Below are 24,758 nucleotides of genomic sequence, written 5' to 3'. Positions count from 1 at the left end.
CTTGCGCCAGTGGCCGCCTAATGACAGCCGAAGGAGGCCTGTCACAGGGAAGCAAGGATCCTTGCCTTATATTAAGGATCACGGATAGCTCTGGGCGGCACCAAAAGAGGCAGACATTTTACCATCCCTGGAATGACAATCCAGTCTCCAAGTCTGGCTGGGATCTAGTTTGCTGATAACAAAACACATATTCAGGCCTCTCTTAACCATCCATTACATATGTGTACATGTGAGCAGAAAGCGCTCAGTGCGCCTAAGAAATGTTCAGGAGTGAGGGTAAGAGGTGCAGTTTAAGGAGCAGCTTTTAAAAAAATGGTCCAATTTTATAAATGAAGAATCGGGCCGCCACGCCAGGGGCTGGACGACGGGTCAGGCGGGAAAGCCTGAGGGTGGGGGTAGGGGCGGGGATCCCCGCGTCGCCGCTTGGATGCTCGGAGACGGTGGGGGAGAGCGGATCCCAGCAGGTTAGGCCGAAGGAACAGCGCCATGTGCTCCGGGCTCCTGGCGCTCCTGCTGCCCATCTGGCTCTCCTGGACCCTGGGGACCCGAGGCTCTGAGCCCCGCAGGTGAGGCGGGGGCTTCCCGGCGTCTGCAGGCACCGTCGGGAGGCGGCAGCACGCAGTCCGGCGGGCAGAGGCGCGGCCCGGGGGCTCCGGGGCGGCGCCGCAGCGGGCGGTGGTCGTCGTGCGGGGCCCACTTCGGGGGCCGGGGTAGGCGGGCAGCGTTTCCGCCGCCGCTTATGCCCGCGTCGAGGCTGCGGACAGTCCCCGCACTCGCCCGGCCGCCGAGAGCCCAGAGCAGCCGGCTCCGTGGCCGACCCCCAGCCCCGCCCGACTCCGCGCAGCCGCGGCTCCGCTCGCAGCGTCCGGCCCGGGCCGCCCCCGCACTCCGCGGTCCCGGAGCTCCGAGTCCCGTGCGGCGGCCGCCGAGGCGGGAGGGAGCGCCCAGGGCCCCGGCCTCGGGCCGCGGCGAGCGAGGGGGAGGGCAGGGTGCGCGGCGCGCCGGCTCCGCCTCCGACTCTCCGGTCTCCTCCCCCGCCCCGCGCCCGCGCGCGCTCCGCTCTCCTCCCCGCTCCTCCCTCCCCTCCCAGCGCCCGCTCCTCCCCCTCCTCTCCTCCCCCTCCGCCCTTCTCCGCTCCGGGCCAGCGCGGCGGCGGCGGCGGCAGCAGCAGGAGCAGCCCCGGCTGCGGGTCGCGACGGCGGCGGGGCGCCCCCTCCCCCGTGCCGGGGCGCGGCGGAGGGATGTGGGGCCTTGCGGGAGGGAGGCTTTTCGGCATCTTCTCGGCCCCGGTGCTGGTGGCTGTGGTGTGCTGCGCCCAGAGGTAGGGTCGGCGGGTGGGCCGGCGGGCGGGCAGGGCGCGGGGTGCGCGGGGCGCGGGCGGCTGAGCCGCCCCTGACCCGCTCTGTGTGCCCCCCGCCCCTCCCCCAGTGTGAACGATCCCGGGAACATGTCCTTTGTGAAGGAGACGGTGGACAAGCTGTTGAAAGGCTACGACATTCGCCTGAGACCCGACTTCGGGGGTAAGTGGGCTGCGCGCGGCCGCTGCGGGAAGCGCGACCCACGGCGGCGGCGGCCTGGGCGGAGGGAGGCGGGGGCCGCAGCCGCGGAGCCGCGGCGGGTGGGGGTGGGGGCCCTTCGCCCGCGCCCCTCCTGGGGTAGCCCCCAGTCCTCAGAGCCGCCCGCGCCCCGCGTCGGAGCTGGGCTGATCGCCGTGTCCTGCGCTTCCCGCAGGTCCCCCGGTCTGCGTGGGGATGAACATTGACATCGCCAGCATCGACATGGTTTCCGAAGTCAACATGGTGAGTGCCCGCCCTCCCAGGGCGGTCCCCGCGCCCCCGGCCCGCTGTCTGGGATCACAGGCGTCCACAGGGCTGGGCCGGAGGCCTCTTCGGCCGGGGCCGAGTTTCCCCGGCCCGCAGAGGGAGCCGCGCTCCCCGGCGCCGGCCCCTCGCTCGCCCGGCTCCCTGCACCCGCCCGGGGCGCTCGGGGGCCTGGCTGGCTTCGGAGCCGCGAGGGCGCAGCCTTCCTGCGGAGGGGTCCGGCCGGCCTGGCGCTCCCGTCTGCCGCTGCAGCTCCGCCAGCGCTCTGCCGCCTGGTCCCGGGGCTTCCCGAGCGCCGTCTCGCCTCCCTAGCAACAGGCGCTGTGGAACCGGGAGAGGCGAGATGTGGGGGTGGCTCCCGTGTTCTAGGTAAGATAGTTAAGGTTTCCTTTGTTGTCGTTTGGAAAGAGGTGCTGGCTGCAGGAAACGGGAACGAAGACGGGGGTCTGTGCGCTCCAGGGGTGGTCTCTGCGGTTCCTCCCAGGCCGCCTCCTGGACCGGCTGACCCGGGCCCGGCCCCGCCAGTCTCTGTCCGAGGTGCTGACCGGCTGCCGCTGCTGGGGAGAGCAGGAGGCCGCGCCTGGGCTCGGAGGAGCCGCTCTGCCGGGAGGGTGGGAGGCCGGTGAGCCGGGGTCCCTTCGGTCTTCTGTGGATGCAGACTGGATTCGGTATTCTGACTGGGGGAAGCGGAGGTCAGTGCCCCGAGGTGCGAAGCGGGCTTTTGCCAGGAGCGCGTTAGGACGCCGGGGAATCGGGAGAAGGATGGCTCTTTCATTTGTTAATTGAGCTGAAACGCCGTGGGATTTGAAAACTAGTTTAGTTTTCTGCTGAGGGACGCTCTAGAAGGAGCATTTATAAACAATATATATATATGTTTTGGAAGGAATCGTTTGCAACTTTTCTTTCGGACATACAACATTGAGACTACAGTGAGACGTGGTTTTAGATCCACTCCGTAGGCTTCTTAACTCTGGTGTGCGTCGGAATCACGTGGGCAAACTTGCTTTAAATGCATGCTTGCTAGTTCCTCACTCCAAGGGACTCTGATCAAGGTAGGCTGGAGTCTTGGGGTCTCTGCATTTAAAACTGCTTCTTCAAATATTTTGAAGCGGGTGTTTTGTGGACAATATTTTGAGAAATTTTTCAGTAAGTCACATACACAAAGTAAAACTATTTTTAAAAATAGATGTTAGTGAGGTACTTTTAAAATACCTACCACTAAGGATCTTGTAGGAAGAAACTTAACCACGCCAAGGTGTTGTCATTAAATTTTCACTCTTAATCTAAAGCTTTTAAATTTACCATATGTATTTAAAAATGTACCTTTTTTCAAAGTGTATCACTTAGGACATTTGTAAGTCAAATATTATATCAGTAATTAGCAAGAAACACAGAAGGAATGTGAGTCATAAATTACCTTACAATAAACATTAACATGTGTATTTTACTTTTTATGTAATACTATAAAAGTGATTTTACTCAATGTGTTTGTTTTGTGCTTTTAAGGAAACAAGTTAATACATTTAAGATCCACACTCTGTGATCTGTGATTTTCTCAACTGGGGACTTCACATTCTCTAGAGAAGACAATTTAGTACAGAAGTTAATTGATTATTTAGTGGATTATTATGTCAAAAACCATTGTATCGGAGGATGGCAGGTGGAAGAGAAAATATTGATTTTGCCCTTCAAGAGCTCTACACGTTAGTAAAATAATTTGGGGAGTGAGGAGAGTGTGCTGTTGCACACCATCACATATTTGTTTGAGTTATTTTTTAAACTTAGTTTTCCAGTTCTGGCATCATGCTGTTAGTTGATAGCTTTAAAAACTTCATCAATGTTTGTCTAATTCGTAGTCTGTGACTTGAAGTGTCTCAATTTTCTCCAAACCCAGTAACAGAAAGACAAATGGAAGATACAGGCCATTGTACTGAACAATCTTTAAGTGTATATTCCATAGCCAATAGGTATATATAGCATGCCAAAATATACTTGTATGCATTTTTTTTTTTTTTGCATTCTTAGGACAGTAATTTTTCTGGCTCTGTAAACACACACTTATTATAAACAAATATTGAGGATGAGTAGAATTGGAGACTGAAGGCTGTTGGGTAGATGTGAATGTCAGCCATTGAAAATATCTTCTTCCCACAAGCAGATTGGTCACATCATGCTCTAGAAAAATCTGATTTTCCTTAAAATATTTGTGCATGATAATTATGGTATTTCACCTGTTCCTAAAGAAACCTCAAATAGAGCAATGGTTAAATATCATTTAGGGACTCACGTTTTAGAGGGAAAGAACAGAAAATATATGAGCATAGGATTAGAGCTGCCACTCAGTTATGTTGTTTGAAAACAGTAAAATCTATTAATGAGCTTTATTAATCACCTTACTGGTCACACAAAACTAAGTGTGGTAAGTTATGAAACTAAGTAAGAAATGGTCTCACTTTAAGTGTGTTGTCACTCTTAGAGCAGATATGACAAACGGTTGTTCACAGGTAGAATGTGGCAAGGCCCATTAGAGGAACAAGTGACAGGCACACAGAAGAGGGAGGGAGGGAGGAGGAGGGACGAGAGAAGCTGGCTGGGAGAAGGGAGGTATTTGATGTGGAAACTTTCATGAAATAAATTATATTTAAATTATGTGAGGGATATGAATAGAATTCTGACTGATTTACTTGAAGGAGGATATTCTGGGTTAGGAAAGAAAATGACAGAGTTCTGAATGGATAGATGAACAGGATCAGAGATTTAGAAGGGGAGATTGGAGAGACGAAGTTGGAAAAGCAAGACAAACCCCTGTGCACCTAGACCGTTCTGCCAGAGGCCAAGGACTTCACATGATAATTTCAGGAAATAAGGAGCCTATAAATGATAAAGGTTTTAAAGCAGGTAACTGACATGATTTGAGTTGTGGCATAAGATGATTATTTTGGCCAAAATGTTAATTTAGTAGAGGATTAGAGATAGTGAGGTAGAATCAATGAGGGATAAATGATCTTGGAAGATTCTTTCTTGAAAATTTCCCCTCAGGTTTTGATAGATATATTTTTGAAAACGTGTATTTAGTGAAATAAATACAAATTCACCAAAGTTCAAAACAAAGACTTTGAAAAACACGTATATCTGAAAATGGGGAGAGATGTGTATGCATTTGTTCATGAGTTTTTTAGGGTCATTGCGGAGAACAATAACAGATACTACTCAAGAATGATGCTGTTGTTGCTTTTTGCTTTAAACGATTGTAGATTCCAGTCCTTATCTACTGGTAACGTGTGTCGATGATGCCTCCAAAAAATGTCTCCGACCTCAAATAAACACATGCATAGATTAGTTATGCATGTAAATGCATATCTCATCATTCATTTTGGTGTTTTGTGGAAACAATCTAGGAAAGGATTTGAGTGTTTTAATATTTAGCATTGGTTTTGCCATAACTTGCTTCATGGATAGTGGAGTTCTACATTTCCATTTTTTCCTAAATCCTTTAATGTTTCTTTTCATACACTCTTTTTTTTTTTTAATTAGCTGACCTGATACTCATCAAAGAACATTTTGCTTTATGTAACTTCCCTCTTGTTTCTCTTAGCCCCTGTTTAAAATTTTAGGTAATCTATAAAAAATTACGCATGGCTAGATAGTTATTGAGATTTAGTCTGTATATTTCTTTAAGTGAGATTGCGTATGTCCAAGAACACTGTCTGCTGAAAATTACTGTGTGTGTTATCATTTTGGTGCTTACCCGTGGTTCTAGTGAACAATAAATGTGTTGAGTAGATAGATGAAGAGATCAACAAATGGGAAAAATTATTGCAAGTATAGGAAACATAAAATATTGAAAAATAAAACAATTAGGGATTTTAAATTTAAACACAGTGTTTTAAAATAAGAGTTTTAAAAAACTTATTAAAATGAGCCATTATTTTGATCTGTTAATTTGGAGAAGTCACATGTACTTACTTTTTACTTCATTAACTATGTGGTATTAGGAACATAAAACTAGATTCAGATTCTAGCGATAGTGATAATTCCTGTAATTTAACTTCCACTTTGTTATCACTTCATCCTTAACTAATCCATTAAAATTAACTCAATCTTAATGAAAGTGTAACTACAGGACTTTTTTTCTCATTTCATGCATATAAAAAATTATTATTTTTTTTAAATTAGAGTTCCTTTTGGGTAACCTATAATGTGTATTTTTAGTTATGAGACATACGCATTCATTATGCTAGCTGTTTTGTGTTCATTTCTCACTTGTTGCATTTTCTTCTCAAAATCAATTTTTTAATGTCTAGGTGTGAAATAAGTGTGGTGCATATGAACATAATTTTAGCACATTTCAAGAAGCAGCTTTGGAGCTATATCACTACTAAACGGATAAAGTCTGACCTGTGTACAAAAATGACACACACACATACACATTTGCACTATTATTTTATGTTTTTCTTTCTTCTTTTTAGAAGAGAGGCAAAGAGGAGAGGCAGATTCAGGCTAGAGTGAGCTAGGATTAGAGGTTTGGAAAATGCAGCTTTTAGACATCTTTTGTCCAAATTTATGTTACTCAGTCTCCTTTCCCCCATTTCAGGGTCTAGAAGCTGCTTTGCCATCAGAGAGTGCTGAATGAGAACACAGCATGTCCAGTCCCTGGCCAGGTTCTCAGGCAGGAGGAGCTGAATCCCAGGGGTCCATGTAGTGTGTTTAACAAGAGCCTTATTGCATTGGGACCTAGGGGTTCTGTTTCCAAGTCCATGGGACCATCTAGCCTCAGGCAAGTCACTTAATCCTCAGGAATTCAGTCGGAGGTTTCCAGATGCCCATTGTGTGGGGACACAATTGATACCAAAGTGATATCATAAGGGCTGAGGTCTACAGAGAAAAGCTCAGTGAGGACACCCACACTGTCACGTGTTAGCAGGCTGTACTTTACTCCTTGCTTCTGGAGAGGCCTGGGCCATTTTCAGAGTTTGCATATGAATTGCTATTGCTATTAGCAGTTTAAAGGTAGGAAATGCGCTAATGCTCTTATTACGGAGCACGCTGGGGGATGACTCAGCAGAAAGGAAGACTGTTTCCCTGACCCAGTTGGGGTTGGAAAACTGCTTACATGGAAGGCACTTCAGGGGTAAGGTCCAGGGTGTGTGTGTGTGCGTGGCTCTAGGTTGCTCCATTTGGGAGGTGAGGGTGTTTATTGAGCACATTACTTTTCACTGACAGTATGTTTCATGCATAAGTTATGATCATACATCAATGCTGGGGCACTGATAAGAAAGCATATAATGAACTTCAGAGATGGATGACAATAATACCTGACATAATATGCTCTTTAGTAAGAGAGGCTTGTGTTTAATATTAAAACGTGTAGCATAGAGAGCAAAAAGAGAATGCTTTTTGCCTTTCCCCTCAGGGGGATTGTAAAACTTATATTACATCTCTTTGAATAAATGGATCTTACATGCATCGTCCTGTTACGGATGACCTCTTGCTTGAGCCTGTGCTGGGCTCTAGGATCTTATGGTATGTTGTCTTTAGTTTGAAGTGATGGGGCAAATCTGCTTATTTACGTGTAGTTAAAGAATTACGTCTGGTAGGTAATTGAGTTGCAGTTGCCAAATTACAACTGGTGTCTGTCTTTGACTCCAACATTTGGTTTTTCCAAAGATAAAATATTCTACTTATATTTCCTTGGATAATGGTAAATAAAACGAGTTCAAAAAGATAGCTGTTGCTTCTTGGGCTACTTGCCAAATGAGGGTATCTTGTAGATTTGGTCTTCGTTTAAATGAAAAATGGAATAGATGTTAATGAGGAGGGCAGTGTTCTTTTAATGAAATGCATGCAGGAACAAAAGAAATGGAGAAGTGTCAATAGGAGGTGTAGAGTTCTCCTAGGATGTCACATCTCTTGGAAAGAAGGACTCATGTTTGGGACTGCAGGCTTCTTGATTTTCACAAGGAAAACCATCTGAATTCATCAACTGACTTTTCACAATCTAATATGGGTGACAGCTGTTCTTTTTATTCTATGGGTAGCTGAACCTTTCTTTCTCATGGGGTCTGTGTCTTATGCATGCTGATGATTGCATGTATTTATATCAAACATTTGGAATAAATAAATGAAGCCTATCAAACATTTGAAAATCTTAGTCATTCATGTTGAGGTGTGACATAGGGAGTTGGTAACTAACAGTTTTACACCATTCTGCAGTTTATAAAATGCTTCAGGTATTATGTCACATTTGATTATCAAATTTGATCCATCAGCTGGTGAGGTAGGTAGTAGAGGTGTTAACCTCATTTCCGTTTTTTAGGTGAGGAAATAGGCTCAGAAATAGCACCGACTTTCTCACTCTTACTTCACGGCAAAGCTGGGACCTGGTTCTGCTCCTTTGGTCTTTCTACCTCCTCATGCTACAGGACAACAAAAGATGTTCCATTAGGGGCTCATGGGACTTTATCTTCTTCCATGACCTTCACTGCTGTCTAAATTAGACATTTCCCATTCTGCATTTCTGTGAAAACTTATTCTTTCCTGCAACGCTTATTATAGTGTTAAATATTCTTTTGGTGTGTTTGTTTGCTTAGTCTTTCTCCTCCATCTCTCTCCATTAGACCATACACTCCGTGAGGCAGGGCTGTTTCTATGAGCCGTTCTTTGCATAGGATCCAGTATCTGATAGGTAGCTTTTCAATATTTGTGGAAAGGAATATATGAATGAAGAATAAACAAATGAATAAATACATATGTGCATGAAGAAACTGATAGTCAATTTCCAATGAAATACTTTTATATCTTGGAATTTGGGCTCAGGACAGGAAGAATCTCGCAGGCTAAATGTGATGTATACAGCGTTTACCTTAGAGGACATAATTCAACCATAATTTGTGTGATTGCACCAATTATAATACCACCGACCAAAGATCACAAAGTCTGTCAAGTATTCTGTAGTTGGTAGGTACCCCTTTCACTGGGGGAACTTTTATGCTGATTTCAGAGCAGAAAGAAGAGTAAAGGATTGCAGTGTTCTCTCAAAATTTAGCCTATGTAAGCACTGGTGAGGATATTCTAAGCACCAACACAGGTGCCTTTGTGCACTGAAAGTTTTGTGTCTCGTTATAAAGTATATGAGGGTGGAGCTTTCATATATTATAGGGAAGTTTTGACGTTCTTTTTAGACAGGGATTCTTTGGGCTTTGTCTTCCCTTCCCCCTGACCACTCAGCAGTGCAGTGGAGCAGAAGTGCTTTTCATTGGTTTGCAAGTTTCTGGTGCAACTTACTTCTGGGCCATTTATGCCAGCCATTAAGAGGATTGTCTAGCTGCAAAATTTGGAAGAAGAGGACTAAGATAGTTCTCATCTCTTGGCGATGTGCTCAGTGCCATTCAATCAAGACAGAGACTGAGTCTCTTAATCTCTGTAGCTTGAAATGTAGATTGCCCCTCATTCCTTTGTAGTCAGGAGACCACATCCAGAATTAGAAGCCATGTGTAAACGTTAACTAATGTATCTTATTTTTTTTTTTTTTTTTTTGAGACGGAGTCTCGCTCTGTCGCCCAGGCTGGAGTGCAGTGGCCGGATCTCAGCTCACTGCAAGCTCCGCCTCCCGGGTTCACGCCATTCTCCTGCCTCAGTCTCCCGAGTAGCTGGGACTACAGGCGCCCGCCACCTCGCCCGGCTAGTTTTTTGTATTTTTTAGTAGAGATGGGGTTTCACCGTGTTAGCCAGGATGGTCTCGATCTCCTGACCTCGTGATCCGCCCGTCTCGGCCTCCCAAAGTGCTGGGATTACAGGCTTGAGCCACCGTGCCCGGCCGGGTAATGTATCTCTTTTTGCAATTTTCCACTGAATTTAAACATCACACAGAAGCATTTACTACAGATATCAAAAACTTTGGCATGTGTGGTACTAACATTTCACATAAATAAGAATAAGATTAAGATCTGAGAACATCACAGTTCTTTAAGTGTCCTAATTTGTTTTTAAAAGAGGATATGAATTTTATTGATTACATCATCATCATGTTTTACCCCAGTTCTACAATAAAAGAATCCCTTTTATGTAACTGCTGAATCCACATGCCATGATTCATGACACTATATATATATATATATATATATATTTTTTTTTTTTTTTTTTTGAGACCAAGATTATAGGCATGAGCCCGGTGTGTGTATATATATATAAAGACTGAGTTTCCCTCTTTATAAAATGCTTCAGGTATTATGTCACATTTGATTATCAAATTTGATCCATCAGCTGGTGAGGTAGGTAATAGAGGTGTTAACCTCATTTCCATTTTTTAGGTGAGGAAATAGGCTGGCATGCAATGGTGTGATCTCAGCTCACTGCAACCACCGCCTCCTGGGTTCAAGCGATTCTCTTGCCTCAGCCTCTCGAGTAGCTGGGATTACAGGCACATGCCACCACGCCGGGCTAATGTTTTAATTTTTATTTTTAGTAGAGACAGGGTTTCACCATGTTGGCCAGGCTGGTCTTGAACTCCTGACCTCAGGTGATCCACCCGCCTCAGCCTCCCAAAGTGCTGGGATGACAGATGTGAGCCACTGTGCCTGGCCCGTTTGTTTTATGTTATTTTGTATTAACTTTAAAGATTACAAAATCTGCTAGTCTAAAATGATATAACCCTGACTGTTTGCTATATATGTGTAAAATATTTGTCAGTTAACTCAACATCACATCACTGTTCTTTTAAATTTTATTGTTTTGAATAAGACTTTACAATAATTAATTTTAATGAGTAGAAGGAACAAATTTTCTGGGTCATCCATTATTCCATGGTATGTGTGTGTGCGTTATCTATGCAGACCCAGAATGGTTGTGAAGGAACAAAGCCAATTTGGATAATTTATTGTAATAGTATTAATTTTTGCCAATTATGCGGACTGTAATGCTCTATGTGAGAGATAAGTCCACATATCAGGTCAAAAATATACTAGAATGGCCACAGAGCACAGTTCTTGCCATGTAGGATATGCTTGGTAAATATTTGTTGAGTGAATTCTTGGAGTCAGTGGCCCTTGCAGTAAAGGTGTATCTTTGAACTGTTTTATTGCAGAGATTCTCTTTTTTGGGTGCTTAGCCCATAAAATTAACTGTAACTTTAAACATGAAGATCCCTGTGAACTTGTCCCAGAAAAAATATCCGAGTTATGGAAAACAGGGCCATCCCTATGGCCCAGACCAGTGGTTCCAAAGCTGTGGGCCAAGAACCCTTGGGAGGCGCTGGAGTTACTGCCAGGTGCCCTCTAAGCATAATTTCTCACCATTGGTATACGCTGAAGGCGCTGAGTTCACAATTAGGGCAGGGCCTGCAAAATGTCTTGCCTCTTCAAGGCAGTCTGCATGCTAGAAAGAGGGCGGGGATACCTGTCTGAAGACCTGGGTTGATTGTGCGATGTTCTTTGTTGAGGCTGTTAAACATTCTTCGGGTAACTCATTGGTATGAGGGTATATTGGATTGTGCTGTTGAATGAGTTTTCGTTTCTGAATCTTTCTTTTGATTTGGCCCTGGGCACCAAAATTCCCTGTGAGATGTCATTCCTTGTGGCGTGGACTAAAACAACGGTTGCTTAGAGAACACCTTCCTGTAGAATGTTAATGTGTGTCCTGTAGTCAAAGTGTTTCTGCTCAAATAATATTGGAAATTATGGCAAACACATAAAATAGGTTTCTTTGCGGCAGGAATTGTCAGGTTCTTTAATACATTAATGATTTTGTAAATCTTCATGGGGGGTGAAGAGTTCAACGTTTTCCAGATATGTTTGACCGGAATTTTTTTTCTTTGTGAAGGGATGAGGGGCCCTATTAGCAACTTCTTCACAAAGTTTTTGGTAGGACACAGTTTAAGAAATATGGGGCTAAAGGACTGAATCAGAATGGTCTTCCGTATTGATGACGATAGCAGAGAAGGTTGCTGTATTAACATAGCCTCTTTTAGTGACAGGCCCACATCGTGGAAGGCAAAATTTTGACAAATAATATACCGGTTTACAAAGAGATGAGTGATATTTTCCAGAAATGAAGATTAAAGCACTTGATATAATTAATTGATTTAAAAAAATAAGATTTTTTGTTTTACAATAACAGTCTCTGTGATATTGAGGGGAGGTTTGTATGTATTAAGCCTTTTTATTTTCTTGTACGTACAGTAAGAATAAATGATAAAGGGGGCTGGGCGTGGGGTTTTATGTTGGTAATCCCAGCACTTTGGGAGGCCAAGGGGGGCGGATCACCTGAACTCAGAAGTTCAAGATCAGCCTGGCCAACATGGCAAAACCCCATTTCTACTAAAAATACAAAAATTAGCCGGTCGTGATTGCTCTCTCCTGTAATCCCAGCTGCTCAGGAGGCTGAGTCACAAGAATCTTGAACCCGGGAGGCAGAGGCTGCAGTGAGCTGAGATCGTGCCGCTGCACTCCAGCCTGGGGGACAGAGAGAGACCCTGTCTCAAAATAAATAAATAAATAAATAAATAAATCAATGGGATAGAGGTGTGTATTGAAGAGGAAAAAGTGCAAGAGGCATCAACAATAGTAGCTTAATTTGGAGAACAAAATACGGATTCCTGAGGCTATTGGGCATGGCTGTGATTTGTAGCATTGGATACCTGGAGATTGCTCCTGGGGGCTGTAGCAGCAGGGGAAACAGGCAGGGCTCTGACGCTGCATCCCACTAGGGAGAGCCCCCTTCCATCTCCGAATATATTCTGGTACATACACAGATATTGTGACATGTAATTTATATTATATACAATGAGAATATATAGTATAGTATATAATTTATGTGTCAGTTATATTTCCATATAAAATGAAATTCTGTTTGGATGAAAGATTCTAGTGATGAAAGTATTTGGCCTCCTCTGGAGGAAGTCACCTCTAAAATTTCTCTTATGACTAATATTGAATCTTTTTTTATTTTTTGAGATGGAGTCTTGCTTTGTCACCCAGGCTGGAGTGCAGTGGCATGGTCTTGGCTCACTGCAACCTCCGACTCCCGGGTTCAAGTGATTCTCTTGCCTCAGTCTCTCAAGTAGCTGGGTCTACAAGTGCGTGCCACCACATCTGGCTCCCTTTTTTTTTTGTATTTTTAGTAGAGACGGGGTTTCACTATGTTGACCAGGCTGGTCTCGAACTTCTGACCTGGTGATCCGCCCACCCTGGCCTTCCAAAGTGCTAGGATTATAGGTGTGAGCCACTGCACCTGGCCTGATTTTGTATAATTCTATGAAGAGTGTATACCTGTTCAGGAATAGTCCCTAACAGTAGCTGGGGGGCAGATGCATTTTCTGGACTGTTCTGTAAAGCACAGTACTTTCATAAGAGGACAATATTGATTAACCACCACTGCAGAGGCCTCTCTGGGACCTGACCTGTACTTGGCTCAGGGATTGTAAAAGACTGGTGATCATGGGTGAGTAAATGAAAGCAGATCCAGAAATCCAAAGAGATTCAAAAATGTTAATTGATTGTGGTGGGTTTTTGTTTGCTTGTGTGTGTGTGTTGGCATTTAGAATCAGAAAAAACCGGTTTTTACAAGAAGCATTCTTGTTTTGGAAATACAGTGCTTATGTATGTATATCTATATCTGTATCAATCAATCAATCAATCCATTATCCATTCTTCTTTTTCTCCTTATGCCTGGAGAACCACTTTTCAATCATAAAATAGAGTTTGAAGCAATACGAAATATGCTAAATAAAACATGGCTCTCCAGGCTTAAGATTTTACTTTATTATCATAAACTGTTTGGAATGTTAATTGTCTAGGCAATTTCTTCTATACTTCAGGGTAATTTGCCTTTAGAGAACATAGGGGGTTTAGCTTTCAAGCTCGCCCTCTGCAGTGGAAAATCTGAGGTGTAAGAACGCTTAGATCCCAAGGAAGGGTTCCTGTGAACTCTGGCAAGTCGTTCAGACTCAATTTGATCATCTTTCTAATGAGGGTATGGAATGGATGCTCTCTGGGTTGCCTCGCAGCTCTGATTTCCGTGTTTCTTGGAGTCCGTGAGCTGTTTGAAACATGAGGGGACCTTCTATTTGCTTTACACAGACCGCAGCTTCTTGTCATTTGATACCGTATGTGGTTTAATTGGTTGTCCACGTGGTGGTCAGTGGCACTGAGCCCATCTCCTCTGGCAGCTCGCAACTGTGTTGTCAAAGCGTGGTGTGTGTAGAACCCGGGAACTCTTTTTCAGGTTCTCTTTGCTGTATGCTGAGCCTCAGGTACTTTGTACATAAACAGCTGGGATTTAACATCCGAATCCATGCTCAGTAATTTTCAGGTCTCAAACATAGCTGCATTAGTTTTTTTGGTCTGAATTTAGAATTATTAGTTTGTGAATAAAACGTTCAGTGAGCTCTTAAAATGTTTCTCTTGTATCCAAAGCATAATATTTCCCTTATTACTAAGAAGAACCATCCGGTAGAGAAATACCTTAGTTTTTGTTGTTGGGTTCCAAATTGTCCGTATTCAGGTTTTTAAGAACATTTTACATACATTTAGTTCATGCACCATTTTTGAATCTTTTGTGGTGTTTTAGTAACAATCTTAACATTCTTTGAGTTCATAATCCAGACCAAAAGGAAGAGGACAGGGGTGTGGTCAGTATCGTCTGCAGTGCTGCACTCGGCCAGTGTGGGGTGTGGAGCCAGCGTTTCATGCAGATAATTTTAAGCTTGGACCTCAATTATAGCATCTCTACAAAAAATAATGTTTGGACTGGGCACCGTGGCTCACCCCTGTAATCCCAGCTCTTTGGGAAGCTGAGGCGGGTGGATCACGAGGTCAGGAGTTTAAGACCAGCCTGGTCAACATGGTGAAACCTCGTCTCTACTAAAAATACAAAACTTAACTGGGCATGGTGGCACGTGCCTGTAATCCTAGTTACTCAGGAGGCTGAGGCAGGAGAATTGCTTGAACAGGCACCTGGGAGGCGGAGGTTGCAGTGAGCCGAGATTGCGCCCCTGGCCTACAGAGCGAGACTCCATCTCAAAAAAAAAAAAAAAAAAATTGGTATATTCTACTGTTTTTGATTCCTAGTCTTATTAATAAAAAAAGTTTATTTATTTATTTATTTATTTATTTTTTTTTTTTTGAGACAGAGTCTCGCTCTGTCGCCCGGGCTGGAGTGCAGTGGCCGGATCTCAGCTCACTGCAAGCTCCGCCTCCCGGGTTCACGCCATTCTCCTGCCTCAGCCTCCCGAGTAGCTGGGACTACAGGCGCCCACCACCGCGCCCGGCTAATTTTTTGTATTTTTTTAGTAGAGACGGGGTTTCACCGTGTTAACCAGGATGATCTCGATCTCCTGACCTCGTGATCCGCCCGTCTCGGCCTCCCAAAGTGCTGGGATTACAGGCTTGAGCCACCGCGCCCGGCCTAAAAAAAGTTTATATACATAAAGTCCAAGCAAGGAAACCACTGCAGGTGTAGAGATGAAGACTTCGGTCTGCCTATACCAGAGACGTGCAAAGAGACCAGGAAAATTGCTTGATTTTATTCTGTCATAGGAAAAAGGTGGACGTGCAAATTGCTAAGTTTTAGGAAACTACCCAGTCAGTATTGGGATTATATCGATCCGAATGTGGAGTGTGTCTCAAACTTGGAAGTAGCCCGCGACCCCCACAAAAAATTTCCAAGTGTTCAACTTAGGTTTTTCTGCTGTAGATGAAATACTGTTGGTAATGGGTTTAGTGTTTGTGTGGAGGAAATTACAATGTAAAGAGAGTAAATAAGCGATTGACGCTAATTTAACACCTTGACATAATTTGTCTACAGTGGTGGTGTCACATATGTTACTTAAGGTTGGTTTTTTTTTCGTTTTTTCTTTTTCTCTTTTAAAAGTATGGCTGCTTCTTGCAAAGTTCAGATGCTTACAAGGGGAATGCACTTTGTTCCAAATGTAAGCTAATTAGCACACCTGGGGTAGAATCAACGCTGAGAATTGGTGGGTGGGTACAGATCGTGGGCCTTGGTTGGTTTGTTGAGATTAAGAAGAAAAGGTCAATTAATGGGGCAGATTGTCCTGCACTGGTTCTCAGCTGCCTGCCTGAATGACATTTACCTCTCCTTAGGAGATAAGCAGTGATGGCTTTACCTGCTGGTTTCTCTCTCCAAGTTTGGATACCTCATGAGTCTGTTTGACTCAGTATTTTTTCTCCTTTTATCACATCTCTGAGTTTCTAAAATAATTAAGGAAAATTCTCTTCTCCAACATCCTTCAGAGGAAAGCAGATGGAATTTGTTAAACAAAGGCTGACAGGAAAGCAAGCCTCTGTTAATTGACATCTAATTTCCTGATATGCCACCCTTTGCCCAAGACTCTATTTGATTATGCAATAGTGTGCAAACAGAAAAATCAGAACCTGCTCATGCTGCCGTATTAATAGGAACTGTCAGTCAGCTGGAGGAGGGACTCAACATCAGACTTAAATATGATTAAACCATATTCTGTGTATTACCACAAAAGCGTGAGTGTGTCTAGATTGTACCTCTATGGAGATTTTTTCCTGTGTGGCCACTTGCATTATAAAGGAAACTGTGAAAACAACAACCATCAGAACAAAACCCTGAAATGTAAAACAAAACATGTTAGAATTCCATTACACTGATGGTGGAGCCTGTTGAGATGGTAGAGAAGAGGACTTGTAAGGGACTGGTTTTGTGAATATGTATGGCAAAACACTAGTTTTGATGCTTCACAGTGAAGTGCTGTTAACTAATTTACACTTACTGTAACAGGTTAGTGCAAAGTGAGCTATAGAGAGAGAGATTTTTTAAATTCTAGGCTGATCAAAGCACTTTGCATTTTGTAGGTTAACAGTGGGAACTAGCTGGAAGGAGGTAAAACAGTGAACTTTGCCATTTTTAATTTTAAAAATACATAATATCACTGAATAATGACCTCTTGTATTCTCTGCCATGACTTGACTTTTTAGTTCGATTGCTCCATGTTGATTAGCGTGTTCTTGTATTGTCTCCTTCCTTCTAAATACTTTAGCTTTAAGAGGCGGCTTAACTCTGTTACAACTGCTCTTGTAACTAAATGAAATGTCCAGCGACGTAAATCCAAATGATGATAGTTTGGGATTTTCCACTTTTTTAGTGCCTCCGTTCAAGCTTTGCAAGTTTGACTTGTGACACTCCTAAGTCCTCAAGGCCACATTAAAGTTATTGAAGAAACTTATGAAGAGAATGTTTGATTTGAGCCCAGGAGTGAGTGAGCAATTGAGCGTGCCGGGCAAGGAATGTGTGAGGAATGAGTAATTACAGCTCCTAGGGACGCTGTTGGGCCGTGGTTGCAGGGCAGGAATGAAGAAAGGGATGAGTTTCTGGGCACTTGGCCTGGGGAGCTGACACAGTCCACAGCAGACTAGAAGGCATGGAAAGACGCAAGGGAACCATGGTGGGATACGAGTAGCAAAAAATGGTACAATTGGTATAAGAAACAGGAGTTTTCTTTTTTTAAATACTTGGGACACTGGGATATCTTGCTATGTTTCATCAGAAGGTAGATATACACCAGTTGCCACTGTGCCCAAAATTAAATTCTATTTAGCTTAGCTCTTAGAATGTTTACCCCTGATACAAGTGAAACCGCTGGGGGTTTTGACTACCTGCAGTGTTTCTACCATCATCCCTCTGGTGGCAGCCACGTTGGGTACATAGTTTCTAAGAGGGTAACAGCCTGCAAGGAACTGGTGCAGAAGAATCTCCAGGGGTTTCCAGAGCTGCAGACGTCTGGGATGCTTAGATACCTGCTCTGTTCAGACGTGATGAAAGGGAGGAAAGCAGGTAGGAGGATGGTTAAGTGGAAAGAAGTGAGGCAGACATTCTCCTTTACTTAGCTGTGGGCTCTGTAAATGATCTGTACACCCATGGGTTTTTATACGTAGCACATATGTGACTTTATACATAACACATACTTGAGATTACACTTTTATTTTTTTTTTTAACATCGTGTCAGGTGCAGGAACTTTTTACCTGTGTGGAGTGTTCTGTACTTAAAAAAATTTGTTTTCGAGACGGGATCTTGCTCTGTCACCCAGGCTGGAGTGCAGTGCTGTGATCTTGGCTCATTGCAACCTCTGCCTCCTGGGCTCAAGTGACCCTCCCACCTCAGGCTCCCGAGTAGCTGGGACTACAGGTGTGCACCACCACACCTGGCCAATTTTTCTATTTTTTTTTTTTAGTAGAGAGGGGGCTTCACCATGTTGCCTGGGGTGGTCTTGAACTCCTGGGCTCAGGTGATTTGCCCACCTCGGTTTCCCAAAGTGCTGGGATTACAGGTGTGAGCCACCACGCCCGGCCTGTTCTGTATGTTTAAATTGTGAAGTGAAGACCCATGTGGAGTTGATAAGACCATATTTAGGAAATTTGATACTCATTACACTTTTACTGCTTCTATAATACCTATTATTTTCCAAAATTAAAAAAAAAAATCCTCATGAAGAAAACTATAGTATGTGAATACATTTGGATGTATTTCTTTTAGCTTTTCATGCACATTTAATATGTATGCGCTATTATTTACACACTGTACATACAAGTTACTGTCATACTTTTATATATAGCTTTATATAGATACTCTTGTGCTATTAAATATGTTTTACATTTATTTTAAGGGCTGTATAGTATTCCCTTGACTGGCTGAATAATATATTTTACTTAGTAGTTTTTTTGTTGGACATTTAGATTATTTGCTCTGATTTGGTTGACTAAATAATGTTTTGATGAATATCTTTGTGCCTAAGTTACTGTATGTGTTATGGATTATTTCTTTGAGATATAATTCATTAAATAAGATTACTGAGTCAAATGGTATGAATATTGTTTTAAAGTTTTTTTATCAATGTAACCAAGTAGCTTTCACGAAAAGATCTTTCACTCTGGGCTTCTATTGCAATATCCAAGAATGTTCTATATCTATCCTTCTAGAATCAATTTCTGTTAGTAAATGGGAAGACAACTGCAGCCCATAAAACATTACAATGCAAAGTAAAATTGAGTTAAATCCCCAAATATTCTTAATATTGCCAATATTCCAACATGATCTCATATAATAGTAAAAAATAACACATAATTTGGCTTTACACTAAAATTGACTTTAATTTAATTATATATTTGGTATTCTGATAGGTGAACAATAGAATACACACGTTCAAGTCATTGTTTTGTTTTAGTCATTAAGACTAATTCTAATTTCCACAGTAAATCTTACACAAGAAAATAAAAAGTTTCTCAGAAGTCAGGCCTAAGAAGTTGGGAAAAAACCTGTTGGGGCGGCTGGGCGCGGTGGCTCAGGCCTGTAATCCCAGCACTTTGGGAGGTTGAGGTGGGCGGATCATGAGGTCAGGAGATCGAGACCATCCTGGCTAACATGGTGAAATCCTGTCTCTGCTAATAATACAAAAAAAATTAGCTGGGCGTGGTGGCGGGTGCCTGTAATCCCAGTTACTTGGGAGGCTGAGGCAGGAGAATCGCTTGAACCAGGGAGTTGGAGTTTGCAGTGAGCTGAGATTGCACCACTGCACTCCAGCCTGGCGACAGAGCGAGACTCCGTCTCAAAAAAAAAAAAAAAAAATTGTTAGCGTCTCTAACGATTTTTATCTGGAGGTCCATATGGTCAGATTCCACCAAGGGATTTAAGTCTCCATTTAATCCTGTGTTTAATCTCCACAACTGAGCCGAGCCTCCACCCCTTGGGTATTTGAGTGCATGGCACCGTGGTGAAATAAAGCGTGGGGAAACTGAGGTCTCAGGCCTGGCACTGGGAGGAGCCCACATCATCCCTGCACACACCTCTGGGGCAAGGAGTCCTCCTCTGTGTTGTTGCCTTGATCTTTGTCGGAGTGCGGTGAGGGTGTGCCAAGCGAGCTCCGATTCGTTGGAGGTGTTGTTTAGTGAACCAGTAGTTTACTTTGCCTACATGAGTAACATTTTCGGGGACTGTTTTCCATGTAGTTAATGAGAAAAAAAAGTCAGACATCGTTTAATATGATTCAAAGTTTGGTCTACTGATGCAGAGACAAAATGTTAAGTGGCTATTAACATGTAATTGGGAAGAGCATTTGGACTAATTTGGATTTATCCACATTGATTGTGAAATGAATCAGTAACTGTTTTTCCTCCCTACCCTAATTCTTACTCCTTCCAGCGTGCCCAGAAAAGCAGCACCTTGGTGAAATCTACTCAGAAGGGACTCCACGTTTCTCCAAGTTTCTCAACTGCTTCTGAGCTCTCTCTGTTCTTGTTTTACATTGCCAGGCATTTGAGCACAGGTGCTCTTCGCTTTTGAGAGACCCTTGTTGCTGGTTGTCTTGTCTCCCTCTCCCCCATTCTTCCTCTTCCTTCTGCTCCGTCAGAAATTTCAGTTCGACTCATCCTCAATTGCCTGGTTGTGCCTCCCATCTTAGGCAGCAAAGAAATCTGTTTCAAGGCTCTCTAGCTTCTTTACATCATGGGTTTATGTTGCTTTTTTCCAGCCTTGAGAAAGATGTTGGGGAAAGTGTCCGAAGCAAGCCCACCCACTAGGAGAAAATTGTCTCTGATGACAAAATGTCTCCTAGTAAATACATTTGTTATTTTGTCTTCTTCGTCTTCACCACCCAGAACGTTCTCTGCCCTCAAGGCCTTCATCCTACCATCCCATCTTTGCTGATAGTTGTGGAAATCAAGTTTTGTTTCCGTCCGAAGAGCAACAGTATTGGTTTACCTGGAGCCTGCCCTCGCTCCAGACTAGTGTATTTCTCGCAGAGATGCTGCTCCCCGCGGAATTCACCTCTCCACCCACGCTCTGTGTTTGGCTTTTCCTGTACCGACATTCGCTGTCGTCTTTCCGAAATGAGAGCTTCCTCTCCATTAGGTTCTTTCCTTTAATCTTCATATGGGAAACGGAAAGTGTCTGTATTTAAAAGAGACCGGCCAGTCCCTTTGTTTGACTGCACTGCCTCTGACAGTTGAGTTCTTTTTTACAACACCTCCCACCGTGTATTTCTGGACAGTTTCTGGGACCAACGTCAACCTGTATCCTTGCCCATGCCCTGGTGATTGGCCAGGCCTCCTGAATTCTGCTTCACTTGTCACTTGGTCCCAAAGATCATCTGTATCTCCTTCTTCCTTCTCCAGTATGTAATTATTCACCCCGTCTTACCCAGTACTTTTGGTAATATAGTGAAGACCGCTCATTTTTTCCCAGTGCCTTAGTGTGGAGCCCTCAGCTGCAGTGGTCTCTGATCTGTGTTTCATCTGTAAATCTCCTGTGGTCTGGTTCCTCTTGCACAGTATTATGAGTCGGTTCTTCCTGCCACTCCCAGCGTAGGCAGCCCTCACAGCTCTAGAGTGCCCACTTGATGTGTGTAGTGAAGGGGTAACTGGAGCCAGGGACTGCAGTGACGGGACACTAAGAATAAGGACCAGCTCCACCATCTTGGGAGAGTGCCTGTGGACTATGGCCGTGGACATCCAGGCAGCCCTCCGTGCCTGGGGCAGCTCAGAAGTTAGCAGAGTAGAGCAGGGAGTTCTGAGGCTCGCAAGAGGTATCAGAGCCTGCACCATTTGGTCAGTACAAGAAGCAAGATTTAGCTTTCTTTCTGAGAAAATGCTGGAACAGTAGAAGAACAATAGACACTTTAAGTGCATGTACTGGTAGTAATGTTATTTTGATTGACGAGGTGACCAGAGGTAGAAGAGGACCTAATCTTCAAGGAAAGCATTACCCAGAGAAAGTGCAGCAGTGCAGACAGAGCCAGATGTTGTCCTGGCATGCAGTGTCCCTCGGAAGGAGGATGCTCTGGAGAGCTACTGTACAGTGCGTTGACTGTAGTTAATAATAACGGACACGTGAACATTGCCGAGGGGGGATTTTAAATATTCTCACCACAAAAAATGCTAAGGCTGTGAGATGATGGATATGTTCATTTGCTTGATTGAATCATTTCACAGCGTGTACACACATCAAGGCCTGATGTGGTACATCATAAGTATGTACAATTTTATTCATAAATTAAGAATACAAATGAAAAAACATTAAAGACAGGGGCCGGGCACGGTGGCTCATGCCTGTAATCCCAGCACTTTGGGAGGCTGAGGCGAGCGGATCACGAGGTCAGGAGATCGAGACCATCCTGGCTAACCTGGTGAAACCCCATCTCTACTAAATATACAAAAAATTAAGTGAGCGTGGTGGTGCACGCCTGGAGTCCCAGCTACTGGGGAGGCTGAGGCAGGAGAATCTCTTGAACCCAGGAGGCGGAGGTTGCAGTCAGCCGAGATTGCACCATTGCACTCCAGCCTGGGCGACAGAGTGAGACTCCATCTCTAAATAAATAAATAAATAGAGCAAGTGATCAATTCTGAAAGTTTGAGAGTCTGCAGGAAGTCTGTCCATGTCTGCGGATTGCTCATCACCCTTCCCTTAGGTACTGCAGTTGCAAGGAGAACCAGAAAGAAAAGACAGACAGAAGCTGTGCACGAGGAGGCTCTCAGTGCGCTAGTTAAATAACACTAGGTTGTCGATGTTTTAAAAATGTTTTAAATCATGTTGTTTTTTATATAGAACAATGTATTTCTTGGGAGAGGCAGACATGCCACCTCAGATAAATTTATATTTTTCGTTTATTAGCCTATGTTTCCTCCTTGCCAAGCACCCATTGAAAGCCATGTTACATAGTTTGTCTGAAAATCAGCAATGCATATAACGTTTGTAGTTTACTAGTGTGGTGCAAGAACATGGCTTTTATTCCTAAAAAATAAAAATCTGAAATTAGCTAGGAAAGGAGCAGATCTGACAAAATGAAATCTAGAGAAATGAAGACATGATTTAATACTTGGAGCAAAATTTATTTACTGGAACGCTGAATCAACAGTCACATAAGGGACCCCCTTGCGAGGGGTCCCCCAACATAAAGGACCCTTCATTACTAAAAATAGTAATGAATTAGATATATTATTGATTTTTTAAAGGATGCTTTGGAAATAATAGGCTATGATGAAAATCAGGAGTCTAACATCAAATTCTGAATCAGGAGGAGGCAGTGGAGGTGGTTACTTTCAGATCCTTTATCTCATGACCTTCTGTGTCTAGAGAGCCCTTTTTTAACAGAAGGAAATCTGATCACTGCTCTGTTATTACTGTTGGGCTGTTTTCCAGGAGCTGGAAATCATAGCCTTTGGAACAATGCAGCTTTCCCTCTGCAATTGTTCTGGACACATTCCTGAGCATCTCTGGTTTGAATTTCCACAATGTAATTGTTGCCAGTTGATGTTTAAAAGGTTAGTATTTTAAATATTTGATTAACATGAATTGTAAAACATGCTTTGTTAAAGAAAGGAGGGAATCCTGTAAATTCTAGATAGCCTTATCATCAGAAACCATTTTTTCCCCAAGTTGATTAAAATGGAAGATACAAAAGCTCAGATTCTGAAGAACTTTTGTAAAAACACATCACATACGTTTCAGCATTAGCAGTTCTTCAGTCTTTTGTTATCTGGAAAGATTATGAAAATCTAGAGATTTCACTATTCCTAAATTGAATTGTATTTTATAATACATAATTTTAGAGAAAAAAAAGGGCCAAATACGGATTTGTTACTTGAGGGACTTAAGAATAAACACATCTCATTATATCATAATGAAATCTGAAAATAAATAAGTTTGGCAAAATGTCTATAATTCATGATATTTCTGAGTTTCATTAAGTAATTAGCCAAAAAAAAAGTACTTGTTAAATGTAACAGCATTACTTTGACCTCTTCACTTTCTAGCCTGCATCACAGGTTTTTACAGGCTTTCATATCTCTGGCAGTTTTCTACCATTTGTGAGTTCAGCATTTTATGAAATTTTGTTTTTTTTTTCAATTTAATAATAAAGCCATTTTACTCTAAAGCACCTTCTTGCATTAACTTGTCTCTTCATAATCAGCTTAAATTTTATGTGAACACATTGTAGTTAATCATAATTCAGTTGTCTCTGTGTATTCTGCCTTGTTCTTATTATTTAAGAGCATGCCTCGAAGATAGGCACCACGTCAGCTGGCCCTGTGCTTGACACGCAACAAAGAAATTTTTTAAAGCATAATTTATACTTTCCTAACAAAAAAATGCACATTTCCATTATATCATACAGTTTCTCATGAGTAGGGAGTATCTTATCCTCTGAGCAGTTCATCTGGAAAGCAACGAAAGGACAGTATCTTGGGAGTGAATGGGGTCTAGCCTTCCTATTCCACTCCTGCTGATTGAGGGCTTGGGTTGAATGGATAATTAACACCCACAGTTTATTGAAAACCTCATTTTAGTGAGTAGTTTTAACTTCTTCCTTCACTGAACCTCTCCTAGAGTTGCTAATGAGTAGCAACATGGACTGATTTGAATTCCAACTCCTTTAATTTCCCAGCCTTCTTTCTGTTGGAGGTGCTTAGAAGCAGGGATACAATCAAAAGGCGTGAAGGCACAGGGGAAGAAGAAATGGAAGACAGAATAGAAACAGTTAAAAAATGTTTCTAAACAGATTTCCAATTCTGGCCAAGATGGAGTAGTGTCATTCCTCCCAGGTCCTTCCTCCTGGAACACAAAACTCTGGCCGTAACACAACAAATACACACAGGAAGAATCTGAAGAAAGGCCGCTTGCCTGAGAACCTCAGGACTCGAGGAATGATGCTACGTTGAGTTCCTTAGGTTTTCTTTTTGCCTTTCACATATGCCAGACACTGCTATGGGAAGGCTGCAGCCTGACACTGCTGACAAGCAGACATACACACACACACACCCCCCCCCAACAAAAGAGCCCCCACCAAAGGACCAGGAAAAACATGGCCTAAGGGCACAAAAAACTTTTCGATAATGCCTACCCTACTCCAGCCAAACACCAACTGAAAGCTGCGTGCACTTCCTCCTTGTGGTTGCGGCAGTCAA

The 24,758-nt window shown here is 43.4% G+C and overlaps 1 protein-coding gene across 2 annotated transcripts in view; it reads left to right on the top strand.

The window, feature by feature from the left end:
- The first annotated feature begins 431 nt into the window (after window positions 1-431).
- Window positions 432-24,758, top strand: part of LOC105497451 (gamma-aminobutyric acid type A receptor subunit beta3) — a 224,937-nt gene continuing 200,610 nt past the window's right edge. Inside the window, exons 1-3 of one of the 2 annotated variants that reach the window (XM_071067295.1) lie at window positions 432-566; window positions 1,429-1,520; window positions 1,732-1,799. In XM_071067295.1, the coding sequence (XP_070923396.1) occupies window positions 487-566; window positions 1,429-1,520; window positions 1,732-1,799 (240 nt within the window). In that variant the 5' untranslated portion in view covers window positions 432-486. Of the gene's footprint in view, window positions 567-1,146; window positions 1,322-1,428; window positions 1,521-1,731; window positions 1,800-24,758 lie in introns of those variants that run through there. The other variant, XM_011768548.2, reaches the window with a different exon arrangement.

This window comes from Macaca nemestrina, chromosome 7 (assembly GCF_043159975.1).
Source record: "Macaca nemestrina isolate mMacNem1 chromosome 7, mMacNem.hap1, whole genome shotgun sequence".
NCBI classification, from domain to species: Eukaryota; Metazoa; Chordata; class Mammalia; order Primates; family Cercopithecidae; genus Macaca; species Macaca nemestrina.
Note: the sequence above shows the minus strand (reverse complement) of the source record. Positions and strands in the feature narration are given on the sequence as shown.